We start from the raw sequence: 16,476 nt of genomic DNA, 5'->3' as shown, positions 1-16,476 counted from the left end.
TCTATTCACCGGAGGAAATAACCAGTGTGAATTGCATATGTCTGGTGAATCGGCACAGCCAACACACATATGTATTGTCCCAATCAAGCATGCTTCCATGGTCGTTCTATTATTTATGTTTCTATTATTCTGTTCATATACTATTTTAACATCCTCTACCTGGGGAAAGGCTGAATGTGCATCCTAACAGCAGAAACAATGTAGAGTGTGTGTGTGTGATGCACTACCATCTCCAGTCATTAACCAGTTCTGCTGGTCCATATTCACTTCTGATGGATCCCTCCTTGCCGTCCCCTCTCTCTCCCTTTGGCTGTATGAATGGATTGTACGCTTCCCCTTCCTCCTCCCTCCCTCTCTCTCCCTCCCCCTGGGTGATGGTTGCAACTCAATTTGGCAAATGTAACTTGCTATTGATTATTATTAATATTTATCATGTTTGTGAAAATGTATTTTCCCAGTGCTATTAATCTGGTCTGTTAATAAATGTCTTGCCAGGCCAGGCTGGAACCCCTGGGGAGCTCCTCTGACCACAGGGCCAATATAGTGGCTGACAGCAGGGGACTCACACACACACACACTAAACGTTATACACGCTAAACCACGCGCGCACTCACACACACACACACACACACACACAAAAAACGTTATGCACACACTAAACGAAGCCTGCACACAACCACACACAAACTAAATATTATACACACAAACGCAACATACACACTAAACACACACACGCGCACGCACACACCTGCTCTCCACTGCAGGAGGTGGGGCTCTCTTCCATTTAGCTGGAGGCTTGTAGAGGTTCTGTCTCACTCGGCCAGGCAGTAGTAGCTCTCAGCTGCTCAACACAAAGAACACATCAATATATCAGCCCAATCAGAGCAACTTGCACACACAGATTCCTTCCCCATTCGGAATGCAGAAAGAAATGCGATCAGTGAAGAATCCTGTAGGTTTTTACGCTTAAAATGCAAAGCTTCTAATTCATTTATTGTACACTCACTCCTGTTGTCAAGTTCAAGTCTCTTAATACTCACCACTGCATGTCCAAACCTGTTGAGTAAAGATGAAACGCACACACACACACACACACACACACACACACACACACACACACACACACACACACACACACACACACACATCCCGAAGTATAGCCCTGCTGGCACCGATGGGACCCACACATACATCTATCAAACAGGCTGCGGCTTCTCTAAAAGAGCTGTATGTGTATGTGTGCTGTGTCCGTGTGTGTGTGTGTGTGTGTGTGTGTGTGTGTGTGTGTGTGTCAGATCTCTGAGGGATCCACAGCAAGTCATGCTTTAAGAGCCCCGAGTTAGTGGAAGTTTCTTTTCTTGTTTCAGGCACCAGAAGTAACCCAGGCCTTTCTTTTTTTGGGGGGTGGGGGGCTGAAATCTCACCCCCAGGCCCCCGTGGGCGGGCACCCGCCCCCGCTCTGGAGAAGCAATATTGCTACTTTAAGTGTTACTTGGAAATGTTCCCCGTTGCTTTTACAAGGGGAAACAGTGTGTGTTTCTGGAGAGGCTAGCCAGTATTGTAGTTGACCATCCCCTGTGCAGCTCCCCCCTCCTCCTCTCCTCCCACCAACCCTTTCTCTCTCTTTCACTACCGTCCTACCGTACGTCATCATGATAAACCCACCGCCATGGAAAAGCGCACACATAGTTTCATCCCTTTCTCCCCCACCTTCTCCACCCTCTCTCTCTCCTTCTCCCGTTTCTCTTTCTCCCTCTCTCTCTCTGCCCGCTCACTCTTTCTCCCCCCTCTCTCTCTCTGCCCGCTCGCTCTTTCTCCCCCTCTCTCTCTGCCCGCTCGCTCTTTCTCCCTCTCTCTTTGTCTGCCCGCTCGCTCTTTCTCCCTCTCTCTCTCTCCTTCTCCCGTTTCTCTTTCTCCCTCTCTCCCTCTCTGCCTCTCCCTCTCTGCCTCTCCCTCTGTCTCTCTTTCTCTGCCCTCTTTAGATTTTATTGCTGCCTCTCTTTTTTCCTCCCATAAAAATCTGGCCCGATTTAAGGCTCTTTGTTAAGACAGAACCAATCATCAAAGGGCCTGATTAAAGAGGAACAGGTAAGAGTTTCTCGTTTGTGGCCCTAACGATACCAATAACTCTGCTAAGTGGAGCGATATTCTGTGGGTTATTGGGGAGGTGGGGCGGCGAGCACCAGATTAGGCGGTACCCCCCACACACACACATCAAATGTTTATACGTTTGTTAAGCAACAGGGCCGCCTGGTCATTTTTCATATCTGTCATGGTTCCACACCCCCACCCAAACCCCCACCACCAGAGGAACTTTTTCTCCCCATATTTGGGGCGGGGGAAATATTGCATATTTGTGCAGTTTTCCCTTGATACTTGCTTTTCATCAGGAACGGACTTCGGAATTGAAATATTGACTTACTCTGAGACAATGATACAGTCTCTGTGTGCACTGGACTGGTAGGGCCCGATCACTGAGCAACAGCCACCCAATTCCACTCATTTTTTATTATCGTAGTCATACAGTTGTAGTCCAATGCACATTTATGTATTTAGGATTTTCTTACTGAATTTGAGAGGGTAGAGTTAACCATACATTTGGCCCTTCATTGCAGTTCAGGCCCAACTGAGCTGATCCAGAAGCAATCCAGAATTCAATCGAACCAGCACCGTGCTGCAAATAACATTGTACGCATTTGAGGTGATGCAATTGTGTTCCCAACGGGGTGAAACGAAACGAAACAATCGCTTTGATTTGAATGCCATTGCGCACATGCTGCAGAGATTTTTCACACTGCATATTTGATTTAAAGGAAGCTGAATGTCACAAAAGTACAGCTTGACTTGACCGTACTAGTCTTCATGCTACACACACACACACACACACACACACACACACACACACACACACACACACACACACACACACACACACACAAAGAAGAGTGCATTCTACCACACAGTTAAGTCAGCCAGTGCCAAAGCTGCTCCACTAAAACGAGACGGCATCACCGAGTCAAGTCCCTGTGCCACAAGGAACATGTGTTTACGTGAGTGGATGCAGACTGCAGAAAATTGCTGCAGATCTCTATCTCTCCACGTCTAACTCTTTAGTGGGGCTGAATAAACAGAGCCTAGAACAGTTGGCCTGTTGTAGTACACCGTGATTTTCAGATTTTCGCTTTAACGGCCTTTTGATCACACTTTACTCGTCAATGTTACTACGGTAACATTGATCACCTGGCAACGGTCATCACTGCTTAGTCAGTTTTTTATTTTAAGAATTGCATTGTTTGATAACATTTTAATATTTTCCTTTGGCGTTCCCTAATATAGTGTGGCATGTACGATACCTGTAGCCCATAGAAATGAGAATAGAAATGAAATGAAATAGAAATGAATAGAAAAGACATCTCCATTCAAGTCAATGATGGGATAATTGGTGGACCGGCAGCCATTTTAAGTGTACCCATGCCAGGACATAAAAGCAGGAAGTGTAACCTTCAATCTGACCTGTGATTTGTTGAGTCAACTGACATTACAAAATATACATTCCATTGTCATGAGCCACATCAGTTAGCATCATTTGAATGAACGTTCTACATTACCATGGCAATCCAGCGTCAGTTGATGGAATATTCCAAAATACAAAAGGAAATGATTGCGTCACAATACCAGGCAGCCATTGCAAGGCTACCCGTGAGCTTGGCAGTCAGTTGCCCGGGTTTGAGCTTCCAAGCCCATTCTATTCATTCTTATTTCTATGCTCTAGCCTACATATCATCGTCTATATATTTATTTTCAATGCTCATAGGTAGATAATGTATGTCACGGTTATTTTTGAAGTCGAGTCTTGCGATCACTAATTGAATATTTTATCTGTCATGTTTTGCTGTTATTGGATAATGTTTCATATATATTTTTTGTCATATTTTTGCAATTATATATTTTATAAAGTGGGGGGACGGGTTTGTTTCTTTCTCGCCAATGTCCTAAATAAGTCTTGTTGCTCTGTGAACTCTCAACGAGCTGTTACTTGTATAACCTTATCTTAATTGTGTTGTGAGTATATTATCATGGTTTGCTGGCTCAGTATGAGTACACTGAAGTACACTGAAACGGGCAAGTGTGTGACATCCTTGGGGAGTATTTGAGGATATTTCATATCCTTTCGGGAAATGCCGAGTTAGTAAAGACTTTCTTGAGAGATATGATCCATCAAATAGCATAGATGATCAATGATCATTACAACATGAAATAGCATAGATGATCAATGATCATTACAACATGAAATAGCAGAGATGATCAATGATCATTACAACATGAAATAGCAGAGATGATCAATGATCATTACAACGTGAAATAGCATAGATGATCAATGATCATTACAACATGAAATAGCATAGATGATCAATGATCATTACAACATGAAATAGCAGAGATGATCATTACAACATGAAATAGCAGAGATGATCGATGATCATTACAACATGAAATAGCAGAGATGATCAATGATCATTACAACGTGAAATAGCATAGATGATCAATGATCATTACAACGTGAAATAGCATAGATGATCAATGATCATTACAACATGAAATAGCAGAAATGATCAATGATCATTACAACATGAAATAGCAGAGATGATCGCTCTGGATAAGAGCGTCTGCTAAATGACTTAAATGTAAATGTAAATGATCAATGATCATTACAACATGAAAAAGCAGAGATGATCAATGATCATTACAACATGAAATAGCATAGATGATCGATGATCATTACAACATGAAAAAGCAGAGATGATCAATGATCATTACAACATGAAATAGCATAGATGATCAATGATCATTACAACATGAAATAGCATAGATGATCAATGATCATTACAACATGAAATAGCATAGATGATCAATGATCATTACAACATGAAAAAGCAGAGATGATCAATGATCATTACAACATGAAATAGCATAGATGATCGATGATCATTGCAACATGAAATAGCATAGATGATCGATGATCATTACAACATGAAATAGCAGAGATGATCGATGATCATTACAACATGAAATAGCAGAGATGATCAATGATCATTACAACATGAAATAGCAGAGATGATCAATGATCATTACAACATGAAAAGGCAGAGATGATCGATGATCATTACAACATGAAATAGCATAGATGATCGATGATCATTACAACATGAAATAGCAGAGATGATCAATGATCATTACAACATGAAATAGCAGAGATGATCAATGATCATTACAACATGAAATAGCTGAGCGTTAATAAAAACTAACAACATCCATGATGGGACAGAGAGGAACAAGTCAGCTCATCTTAAAGCTCAGATGTAGTCTGACCCCTTGTTCTGGTTTGTGTGTAGAGAGAACGACCCGTCTTACGGGGGGGGGGAGTCCCCGTGTGTGTGTGTGTGTGTGTGTACACCCAATGTCTCTTTGTTTTCCAGCACGGCTAGCAATAACAGGGGTGTTTAAAAGAGTGCATTTACAATTTATCAAATAAATCTGATGCCTTCATGTCGCCGGGTTCTCTGGACGCACGGTAGTTTCCAGTGGAATAACATGGACCAAACAAGCGGCCCATTGTGGGCCCAGCCAACGCCAGGACCCCCAAGGTGCGAATTAATGATTGACCCCTGATGTAATCAGGATAAATAGTTCCCCGTGAAAAGAGAGACGGGGAGAGAAAGAACAACATGGTGGAGGGAGAAAGGAAGGCACTATCTGGCGGAGGTTTTTTAAGCAGCCCTCCGGGAGACAGTGCTAACATCTCACTCCTCTTCAGAGACCAAAGCCAAGCACGCAAGTAAAAACGTCTTGGCTCAGCCGTCTCACGTCACTTTTTTTAACTTTCCTCCTCCTCTTCCTGGCCCCTTTCATTATGTTCCTGCTTACTTTTCTCCCCCTCTCCTTTTCTTTTCTCTTTATTTGTAGTGAATTTCATGGTCGAACATGGCCAAGCCATCGACTAGAATGTCACAGGGAAAAAAGGAGGGAAGAAGATTTTTTTTTCTTCTGTGGTGATTAATTTTAACTTTCCCTTTTTTTTTTGTGTGAATTTTTATGAATAAGGGAACTGAGCTCGGAGGATCTTAACTTCTGGCCACAAGTCTCCTTTAAATCACATTGTGTTTTCGCTTGGCGCTCCGCTCCAGTGGTTTCTGTCTTACACAAATAATGTTTTGTTCATTAAAATTAGGGACGTTACCCCCCACCCCCCCTTCTCGCTGCTCAATTTCGAGGTAGTGATCTGTGTGTTTCTGCTTCGAGGCTCTTAAAGTCTAACAGTATTTAATAGATTTTCCAACCCTCTCTTCGGTTGTTCAAATTGCGCTAGATGGGTCGGGTGCCAGCAAAAAGGAGAGAGATTTTTTTTTTTTTTGTGGTTCAAAAACACTTTTGATTCTTGAAAACTGCACCAGATAGGCCGCGGTTATAAAAGTTTAATTGATCTGTGAAAAGTGGAAGCTACTGCTGGCGTACATGTTTCCCTTCGCTTAATTGCCCGCCTGGTCTGGGCCCCTATGAAACCCTGATCATTAAAGAAAATGGGTAAAACGTTTATTTTCCCGAGAAAAAAAAAGAAAAGAAGAAAAATCCACTGGATGACGCAAAATTGGTCATAAATGCCTTCGTTTTACTGCCCAGATTTTATATGACAAGTTTCCCAGATCTGTCAGGACTCTCTCTCGCCAGTCGCTGGGAGCCTGTCACAGTGCTTTCATAGTTCACGTTTACATTCTAGACTTACATATCCGTTCATTCAGCAATTATTTTTTTCTCTCGATTTTACGAGCCAAAACCCAAGCGTTTATTGGAGCGAAAGCAGATAATTGATTTCAGATACTCCTTGCTGTCAATTATACGATATTCCATTCTCCTCAATTTCCTCATTCCAATGTCTAACTTCGGAGACTTTCTGTACATACGGTAAATGCGATAATGGTCATCATGAACAGCTCTTGATGTTTCAAAGTCACGTTAAATCAAAGATTATTGGTCGCGTACACATATTTGCAGATGTTATCTCAGGTGGAGAGAAATGCTTGCGATCTGAAACTTCTGCAACCGTTAAGTTGATTAGGTCATTAGGCTCTAAAGTGGATCATACTAGTTTGTCGAGTATCCTCACATCAACAGTGACTCTTAAGATGTTAGATACTGTAGGACCAAGGGACATCGAAACTCCAATGTAATATTGTCTTTATATTGTCGAATGTATATTTGAACATTTAAAAAAATATATTTTGGTATTTAATGTGTTATGTTGTATCATTATGATAAAATATTGATGTTGATTGTTTTCTGCCCAGAAACTACAGATTGAAATGATCTATCTAGCTAAATCTGGTGCAATAGCATGTTGTACACGGTCCCTGACAAGCAAACAAACAAATAAAACAATAAGTAGAAGTAAGCGAGTTCAACTGGCTAAATCTCCCGTCTTTATGTTTTCAACTTGGTTTAAGAGTTCAACGGCTGTGGATGCGAGCGCCAGGCCAGCCTCGCCAGGCCAGCCTAGTCCTGAAGCGGTGTTATGTTGTTGGCAGGGCCGGTCGTGAGGAGGAGGGAGCCGGCTGATTGGAAACACTCCTGCAGTAATTGCGGAGCCTAGTTCAGAGTGATTTCCCCGGCCAGTGTTTGGACAGCAAACTGCAGTTAGTGCTTCTAGCAAAAGACACCAGGACTTGTTCACTCCTCTCCACGCTGCCACGCTAGAGCCTGCCTGCTCCGTCCGTCGTCCAGGCAACCTAGAAAGTGTTGTGAGTTTGGTATCAACAAAATCAACGGGTTTGTTACATTTGAGTGCTGCCCCTGGGTATTGACGTGGGTTTTAATTCGGAGATTTTCCACTTTTTGTTACGGCATGACACTTGCACCAGAAAGATATCTGCTACCTATAACTGTAGACGTTTCGTCGTTGACTTGTTTTGTTCATTTTCATTTATTCAGTGGCGTATCTTTCCAACTCCTGCTCCAACGTGTGTGTCTGTATATCTCCCAAGTGATCTGCCCGTGACTCGGCGGTGGAGAGGTTTGTGCGTCTAGCTAGACTTGTGCCCCTCTAATTCTTTGTGCTCGTCACTGACTCTGGACGGTGGAATCCCAAATGCCGCAATTATGCTGTCAGCCACAGAACAGTGACAAACATAGGTGACTAATCTAAACTGGCGAATGACTGGCAACACCTGGGTCATTTCTCCCCCCATTATCTGTAAGATGACCCTGTAGGAAATGGCGGTGGTTGTGACTGAATGGAACATCATGTCCCATCAGGGCTTCCTCTGACGGTGGGGAATGTCCTCACTAGGAATACTGTGGGCAGGCAGCCCTAACTGGGGCTGAAGCCTTTTAAGCTTTTCTGTCTTTCGCTTGTTTTGGTTGAGTGAGTCAGTTAGTAGAACGGGCCTAGATGGTTACGTTCTATTGGTGATTCTGTCTATAAAGTTCCTGTCTACAAACAGTTAGCCTTTTGGTGATATTGGTACATAAGTCCTGTTGCTGAGACTGTGTCTTACAACATGGATTGAGTTGGAGAGAATAGGTCAAACATATTTCTCTCACTCTGAAGGCTTGTAATATGTACTTTGTAGCAATTTCTCTCTCTTTCTCACTCTTTCCCTCTGATTCACAATTGACTTGCGTGGTTAAAGAAAGGTTGAATATAAGCTACAGAACTAACTCTCATTCTCTTCACCTCTTTCAGATGACAGCGAAACAGTGGACAGCATGTACGAGACAGAGCCCCACCTCCTGGCGGGAGGGGCCGAGAGTGGCGAGGAGGAGACAGAGGACAGCATCATGTCCCCCATCCCTGTAGGACCCCCGTCACCGCACCCCAACAACCACCATCACCACGGGCGCCACCATCACCACAACCAGGACCCCTTCACGCCCAAGGAAGGCTCGCCCTATGAGGTGCCCGTCTACATTCCCGATGACATTCCCATCCCCAGTGACCTGGAGCTGCGCGAGTCCTCGGTCCCCGGAGCGGGCCTGGGGATATGGGCCAAAACTCGGATCGGGATGGGAGAGTGCTTCGGACCTCACAGCGCACTGCAGAGTGCCACGGTCAAAGACGGCTCCTTCGGATGGGAGGTAGGTCGTGGTTTTGACGTTCTGTCTACGTTCTTTGGACGTCTTGGCTCAGTTTGTGGCTTATTTAAGTACCGACAGAGAGTGGTAAATATTCTGACTGAGCCTGAATGAAAGAAACGTGTTGAAGAATTAAGGGTCCTTTTCTGTTATGCGACCTTGAGAGAGGTAAGTGAACGGTGCTTGAGACTCTTGGTCCTCAGCTCTTTTAGCCCGGTGAGACCGTCTAGCCGCCAAACGAAGATACTCCTTCCATTTGCATCTCCTGCTACCATTGGACCACCGTTGCCCTCTTTAAAATGAGTTGGTCGCCAACGTTGGAAAATCCAACTGATTACTGGAGGTATCAGCTTTTCGGTGCAGCCTCCCCCTATCCGTCCAACGGAGCGCGCCCGTTTGGTCACGCCACACGATGTGGAAATGGAAGAGGCAGCCAGCCCCTATTGAACTATTCATTTTCATTTCAACATGACATTAGAGGATATTGAAGTTGCTTCAGTAAGCTCATGGAGTGAATGATTTTCTCTCTCCGTCTCTCTCTCTCTCTCTCTCTCTCTCTCTCTCTCTCTCTCTCTCTCCTCCTTCTCTCTCTCTCTCTCTCTCTCTCTCTCTCTCTCTCTCTCTCTCCTCCCCTCTCTCTCTCTCTCTCTCTCTCTCTCTCTCTCCCCCTCCCTCTGTCTCTCTTCACCGCAAGGCTAATCAGACCAGAATCTTCCCGGGTCGGATTCTCATTTCAGGAGGCTGGCGTTTTGGTCAATCACATATATAGTCGGATATTTTACAGCATTTCCTTCACATGTAATTACGCACTCTGAGCTAATCACGTCACAAAAAGGTTGGGTATAGTTTGGAGGCAGCCACTTCGGACAGGGTGTACCGTACATTATGTAGGCTGGCTGAGACAACCTTCATATGCAGTTGCTCTCGCTCTCTCCTTCTCTTTTTCCTCCTCTAGTCCTGTACACGAGACGAAACATTTGCCGATTAGAGAGGCGAGGCACACGCTACATGGCACAAAGCCACGGAAAGCGTTTTCCTCTGGAAAGTTCATATTATGACTAGACCTACGGGGCACGCATAGGCCCCCCCTCTCTTTTTTTTTCTTTCTCTCTCTCGCTCTCTCTCTCCCTCTGAAAGCTATACTCTCACTCTTTCTGTCTTTCTGTCTGTCTCTCTGTCTCTGTCTCTGTCTCTGTCTCTCTCTCTCTCTCTCTCTGTCTCTCTATCTTTCTTTCTGTGTGTAAGCTGCTCCTGCCTTACCCTGTACAACACTCATGTTACAGGCCCAAAATGACTGGTGAACATTGTTTACATTGATTCTGAGGGGTCGGCCTGCTGCTCCCTGGCAAAATGACCAACCGAAGAGGTTCTGATAGCTCCATGACTTAGTCAGACTCCAGACAGAGATCATTGTCTGTATATGAGTATTTTATTTCAATACTGTTCTAGCCAATAATTCAGCTAGTCAGGACCTCGTTCAAAATACATAGTTTACAGTGTGTCAATTATTTTGCACGTTTTGGATTTGATTTTTTTTGTTGTTGCTGAGTGATGTGATTTTCCTTCGGGCTACATTGGCTTTATCTGTCCATCTAAGGTCACGCTCTGTCCTTTTTCTTTGCCGTTTCAAAAAACCTATCAGTTTGTTCCAGCGCTGGGCACGCCACCAACAGCAGGTCCCAAACATTTCTCCTCCCGCCGTCGAAATCCCACCTCGACGTCGTCTCGCCTGTGTTTGGAAGAGACATCCTGTCTCTCTCTCTCTCTCTCTCTTCTCTCTCTCTCTTCTCTCTCTCTCTCTCTCTCTCTCTCTCTCTCTCTCTCTCTCTTTTAGGTCCCTTATCAAAGATAGCCATAACAGCCCAGCCATCGATAGCCATCACGAAACTCCTCCAGGAACGCTCCCCACACCGCCTCTGGTCTTAGAAAAATAGACAGGCCTACAGAGAGAGGGAGGGAAGGAACAGAGGAAGAGAGAGGGCGAGAGAGAGGGAAGGGAGAAGAGAGACCGGGGAGATGGGGCACTAAGAAAGCAGGGGGGAGGTCAGTGCTGTTAATGGGCCTTGATGGAGGGGGGCCCACTGTCTGTCAGTCTGTCCCCTCTAGCCCCAACTGAATAGGTTGGGGGGGCTTGTTATGAGAGATAATATTTGATTAGATCCCAGATCTCCTTTGTCTAAACGTGATCCTATCTACAGATTGCTCAGGGTAGGGTTTTAACGCTAGGAGTCGTCATTGTGGGAATTGAATGGGAGTTGAAAGGATCGTATACCGTGCAGGATCCACCTATTGAATGGGTGTTGGTTAGAGTTGTGACACAGACAGGTGTGTGTAATGATATCTGGGTAGTATGTAGAGTTAAGTGTGACTTGTGTGAATGCATGAGGTCTGTGTGTAATTAGGCTTGGGTAGAGTTAATGGGCAGTGTGAATTGGGCTCTATGGGTGAAAAGCTCAGGTGGGTGTGCGAGCGTTAGTGAGAGTGTGTGTGTGTTAGAAATTGTGTGCGCGTGTGTGCGTCTCTCAGTGTGCGTGTATGTCTCTTGACGTCTGTGTGTGATCAGCCCTGGAGCACGGCACGGCCACCGCCACCATCCGTTCCTGGATAATGAGAATGATCCAGGTGGACAGAACAGAACAGAACAGAGAAGAGAAGAAAAGGAAGCCCAGTCTTGTCTGTCCCGGGGCGTTGGGCGATGCCGAGGTGTTAACTCGGACTCATTTCCCCGAGACGGACAGCTCAATCTAGGAGATGCTTAGCTCGGGGCAACGTCCATTCAGCCTGTCCCTCCGCTCCCCTCACTGCAACGGCAGAGCCACCCGGAGTCATCCATTTAAAAGCTATTATGCTCCCCTTTATCACAACATAATATAACGGCCGGGCTCCGCAAAAGAACCGATTTTCAATCAAGCTGTGCGCACGGGCCCTTGTCTGGAAGGCCTCTCTGCTATGGGACTGGGAGGGATCCTTCAGAGTGACACGGCCTATTGTGGAAGCAGAGTTTGGTCCCGGATCAGGTATTGACAGGAGCAGGTGGGCGTACAATAGAGGTTCACACTGCTGCTCCTCTCCTGTTCTTCTCCCCCTTCGCAGCACACACTGGAGCCCACTGTCAGCTCACACTCCCTCTGGGAAAGGGAGGGAGGTAGAGGGCACTGGGAGAGAGGGCACAAGTGAAAAGTGTGTGTGTGTGTGTGTGTTGCATGAATAGATACTATATGTGTCAGTGTGTGCGTTTAAAAAAAAGAAAGTTTTTTAATGAATGTGTGTGTGTGTGTGCATGCACGCTTGAGTGTGAGTGTGTAGACACCTGGAGAGTTAAAAAAATATATATATTTTTAAACAGAGTCCAAGATCCTCCAAAGTGGTACAACAATACATTCTCACATATGCGTGTGTGTGTTTAATGACACGTAAAGCCCCATATCCACACACTGTTAGTAACAGAAGGATGTCCCAGCGATGGAACAAAGACCCGTCTCTCTAGTGATCCGTGATCCAAACTTATCCAAACTGTCAAATAACTCAATCAAATATCTTCCGTTTTGTCTCGGGCTGCCGAGGGAACGCAGCAAAGCCCAAATCAAACAAGCGCAGATCCCTTTCCAAAGCTATATTAATGGTGTTTACTCACCCTTCTCCTAACCCCGTTGCAGGGCGTGTCAACTCCGTGACAGGGCCTTTGTCACTCCGACACCTTTTACTTTTGTCATCTCGCCCTTTCTCTTTGTCCTGCATCTCAAGTGTTTGCTATCTCAAAGAAGGCACTTGTGCCGAGTCAACAAATGATTCAGTGGTCGCTGATAAAAATCTCTCCCCATGTGAAGACGGAAAGGAAAGCGCCTTGCCGCGTCTTCACATTGTCGGAAATAGCTCTGCACAATTAAGAGAGTCTTTGTAGGGCGTAATGACCTCCTGGTGATTGATCTGGCTGGTGTTGGTCGAGTGAATCGCATAGGTTTGCTGTGTGCAAGTGACTATTTGTGTTTGAAATGGTCCTGTGGTGAATGTGATACCGTTCTTTGACTCTTTTTTTTTATCGTCTAGGGACTAACGTCGAGTCTTTTAATGTGACCTGCCATGTGGACCTGCACTGTTAAACATCTTGAGTGTTTCAACTTGTTACAAAAAGATGAGTTATCAGCACAGACTTGTTGAAGTTGAAATGGCAACCCTTTTTGACGGGGCATGTGTCATGCCTTTCACAGATTGATGTGGTACACACACATATATATATACACACACACACACACACACACACACACACACACACACACACACACACACACACACACACACACACACACACACACACACACACACACACACACACACACACACACACACACACACTAACATGTCCCATTACCCGGGTGTATGACACCTGTCGGCCATACCTCCTCCCAGCTTCAAAGGGTCTCGAACCCTCAAGGACCTTGGGATGACTTTGTTGCCGGGCAGATTAGGACTTTTTCTTTGTTTGTGCTTATAGCGTTTGAGTGTTTTTCCATATCAGCATCATTCATCCGATGAGAGTGAAGAAAAGGAAGAAAAAAAAAGTGCCTGTCGTTCTTTTCTCTCTCTCGTATTTACCTTACTGTTGACTTAGCGATACGCCAAGGCGTTAGATGGGAGCTCTTGGGCAGCCGGCGGGACTACGTGACAGACACCCAGCGCTCCATGGACGTTGCTCATATTTCTCCGCCTGCATTCTTTTGTGCCCTGATCCCTGGGATGACAGCTTCCTTTTCACGCCAGCGCTTGGTTGGCCCTTTTGTTTGCTAGCTAAAACGCTAGCTAATGTCCTCTTGGAACCCGGGCGAAGACATTGGGCCCCGCCCTGACACTTATCTGTCCTGACCCTACCGCTCACCTCCAGCACTGTTTGCTCGCCTTTTGTGTCGGAGGAATTGCTGAGCCCTGTATACCCAACATGTGTCAAGATAGCGCTCTAGGGGTGATCAAGGCGCAGTTTGCAACATGTTTGGTCTGTTTGCCGACGAGGTGTTTTTTTGTGCTTTTTATCTCGAGCCGGGCCACAAGACTAATGTTACCTAGCTGATAGGGCAGAAACCACCAAGGACTTTAGGGGACACCGAATAGACAAACCGAAAGGAATGGCGAGTAGTTGACAGAGAGAGGGAATTAGCTAGTGCCCCCCATTCAAACGACTGCAGATACGCGGAAACCGGCCGCGCTATGCGTTTTCACTTTGAATATTTGTTCTATTTTGTGGGAAGATGTGGTTTTGAATCAATATCCAATGTCTGTATGTCAGATGACTAACAGAATGTACAACTTATCGCCATAACGATAGCACCTTCATCTGTGAGGGGAATGGTTTCTGAGTAAGCCAAGTGTGGTTTGCGTTTATCTGCAAATTGATCAAAATGTTGTCTGTTCAGACGATTTTAGCATGTTGTACCAAGAATACACTGTTTCTTATCAGTCAAGACCATATATTGGGGGGGCTTTACTTGGCTCATCGCACTTTAGCGACTCCTTGTGGCGGGCCGGGTATCTGCAGGCTGACCCCGGTCGTCAGTTGAACGGTGTTTCCTCCAACATATTGGTGCAGGTGGCTTCCGGGTTAAGTGGGCAGGTGTTAAGAAGCGAGGTTTGGTGGGTCATGTTTCAGAAGACGCATGACTCGACCTTACCTTCCTGAGCCCATTGGGGAGTTGTGGCGATGAGACAAGATTGAAATTGGGGAGAAAATAGGGGTAAAAAATAAAATAAATACCATGTGTTGATCCAGAGAACATAGACTGTCGCCCTATTCCTTTCCAGTGGACCTTCACCTCTTCTGTAGACCATGTTGAGACATGGGTGCAAGTACTACTTGAAACCATTTCACATATGTTATCCTGGCGTGATTGAGCTAGCCTGGCAGCCGTGTGGGCCTGGGTGGGCATGGGCGGGCGGGTGGGCCCAACCCCTCACCAAATTTCCTCTCTACCCCATAGCGAAATGTATAGAATTGCAGGAAATTATCTTTAAAACGGCACTATTTTATCTCAGCCTCGTGGCGAAATGTGTAGAATAGCATGAAACTAGCTATACATTATTACTTTTTTTGGGCCACCAAAATTTCTGCAGGCCCACCCACCAACGAATTTCTGGCTACGCTACTGTAGCCTGGTGAAATAGTAACAATAGAAAAGTCACAAAAGTGCAAACCCCACACATCTAGCACTCAGACTAGAGCAAACGCTAAAAGTACTTGAAAATTTTTGAATAGTATGTGAACCCAAGACTGGTAGACCTCGTGGGGAATATGAAGCCATGGGAGATGAGCTCTCCAGGTTAATGGAGCATTAGAGCATAGTATTTCACTAATCAAATTAGAGCCCGACTCCGAGGTCAAAAGAGCATCAGTATTTTGGGTATATTTATAAAAAGCAAAGGAAAGGATCATTGTTTAGCACCGTCAAATTATATTGCATTAATTATATTAAATTATTATATGTAATGTAACATAGAATAAATATATAATAATGATAATTTATATGAATAACAATTCATATTGTAATTAACAATGATACTAATGAGGACTTAATTATTACAATAGTTAATAATTAGTCATTATTCTTGACATTAATATTACCTAAATATTTGTTTACGTACATTCATCTCCAGGTTGTTTTAAGATGGTACATCATAATATTGCCAAATTGTAAGGAGTAATGTTGGCATCTGTGTTTCCTTTCCCACAGTAAAATGCCATGTAATGAATATCAGTATTGTGGTATTTAACAACCCTGTTGACCAACACTGTGTGGTTTTCTGTATCACGGTTATACCTGATAAACCCAAGTTTAAACATGAACAAAATATATACGAAAAAACAGAGCAAGCATAACACCACAGTTTCAGTCCTGAGGTTGTATTATCTTCCATTCGCGTTGATTTTATGTAGGTTTTAAACATGCCATTAGCCAATTTAATCCAATTTTCCCAGCCTTCGGAGCACTCCAGTGGAACAGATTACATCTAATATTAAACATATGGGCCCTGTTGCCTTAGAAACATCGCAGCAGCTTTTTAGGAGCTGTTAAAGAAAGACACATAATTTTTTTTTAAACATTTTCTTTGCGTCTCTCGTCCCCTCGAACCGATGTCAATTATCCCTCTGAACATGGTAATTGATAACGAGGAAGCAAGCAGCAAATTAAATGTCAGGTTTGATTAGAACGCTGATGCCTTATCATTTGTTCATAACTCGCTACCAGCGTCTGTTAATTAATCTCAAGACCCCCGGATGAAATGAAAGAGTATCTCGGGAGGAAGTGAACGGGAGAGAAAGTCATCCATTTTTGATCGAGCGGTCGAGCGGCTCAATAAATATTG

General features: G+C 44.6%; 1 protein-coding gene across 1 annotated transcript in view; it reads left to right on the top strand.

Moving 5' to 3' along the window:
- prdm16 (PR domain containing 16) overlaps window positions 1-16,476 on the top strand; it is a 238,043-nt gene that overhangs the window by 64,622 nt on the left and 156,945 nt on the right. The window contains 1 exon segment of the mRNA XM_065020662.1: window positions 8,738-9,129. Within this exon segment, the coding sequence (XP_064876734.1) occupies window positions 8,738-9,129 (392 nt within the window).

This window comes from Oncorhynchus nerka, linkage group LG7 (assembly GCF_034236695.1).
Source record: "Oncorhynchus nerka isolate Pitt River linkage group LG7, Oner_Uvic_2.0, whole genome shotgun sequence".
NCBI classification, from domain to species: Eukaryota; Metazoa; Chordata; class Actinopteri; order Salmoniformes; family Salmonidae; genus Oncorhynchus; species Oncorhynchus nerka.
This window is presented reverse-complemented; position numbering and strand designations above follow the sequence as displayed.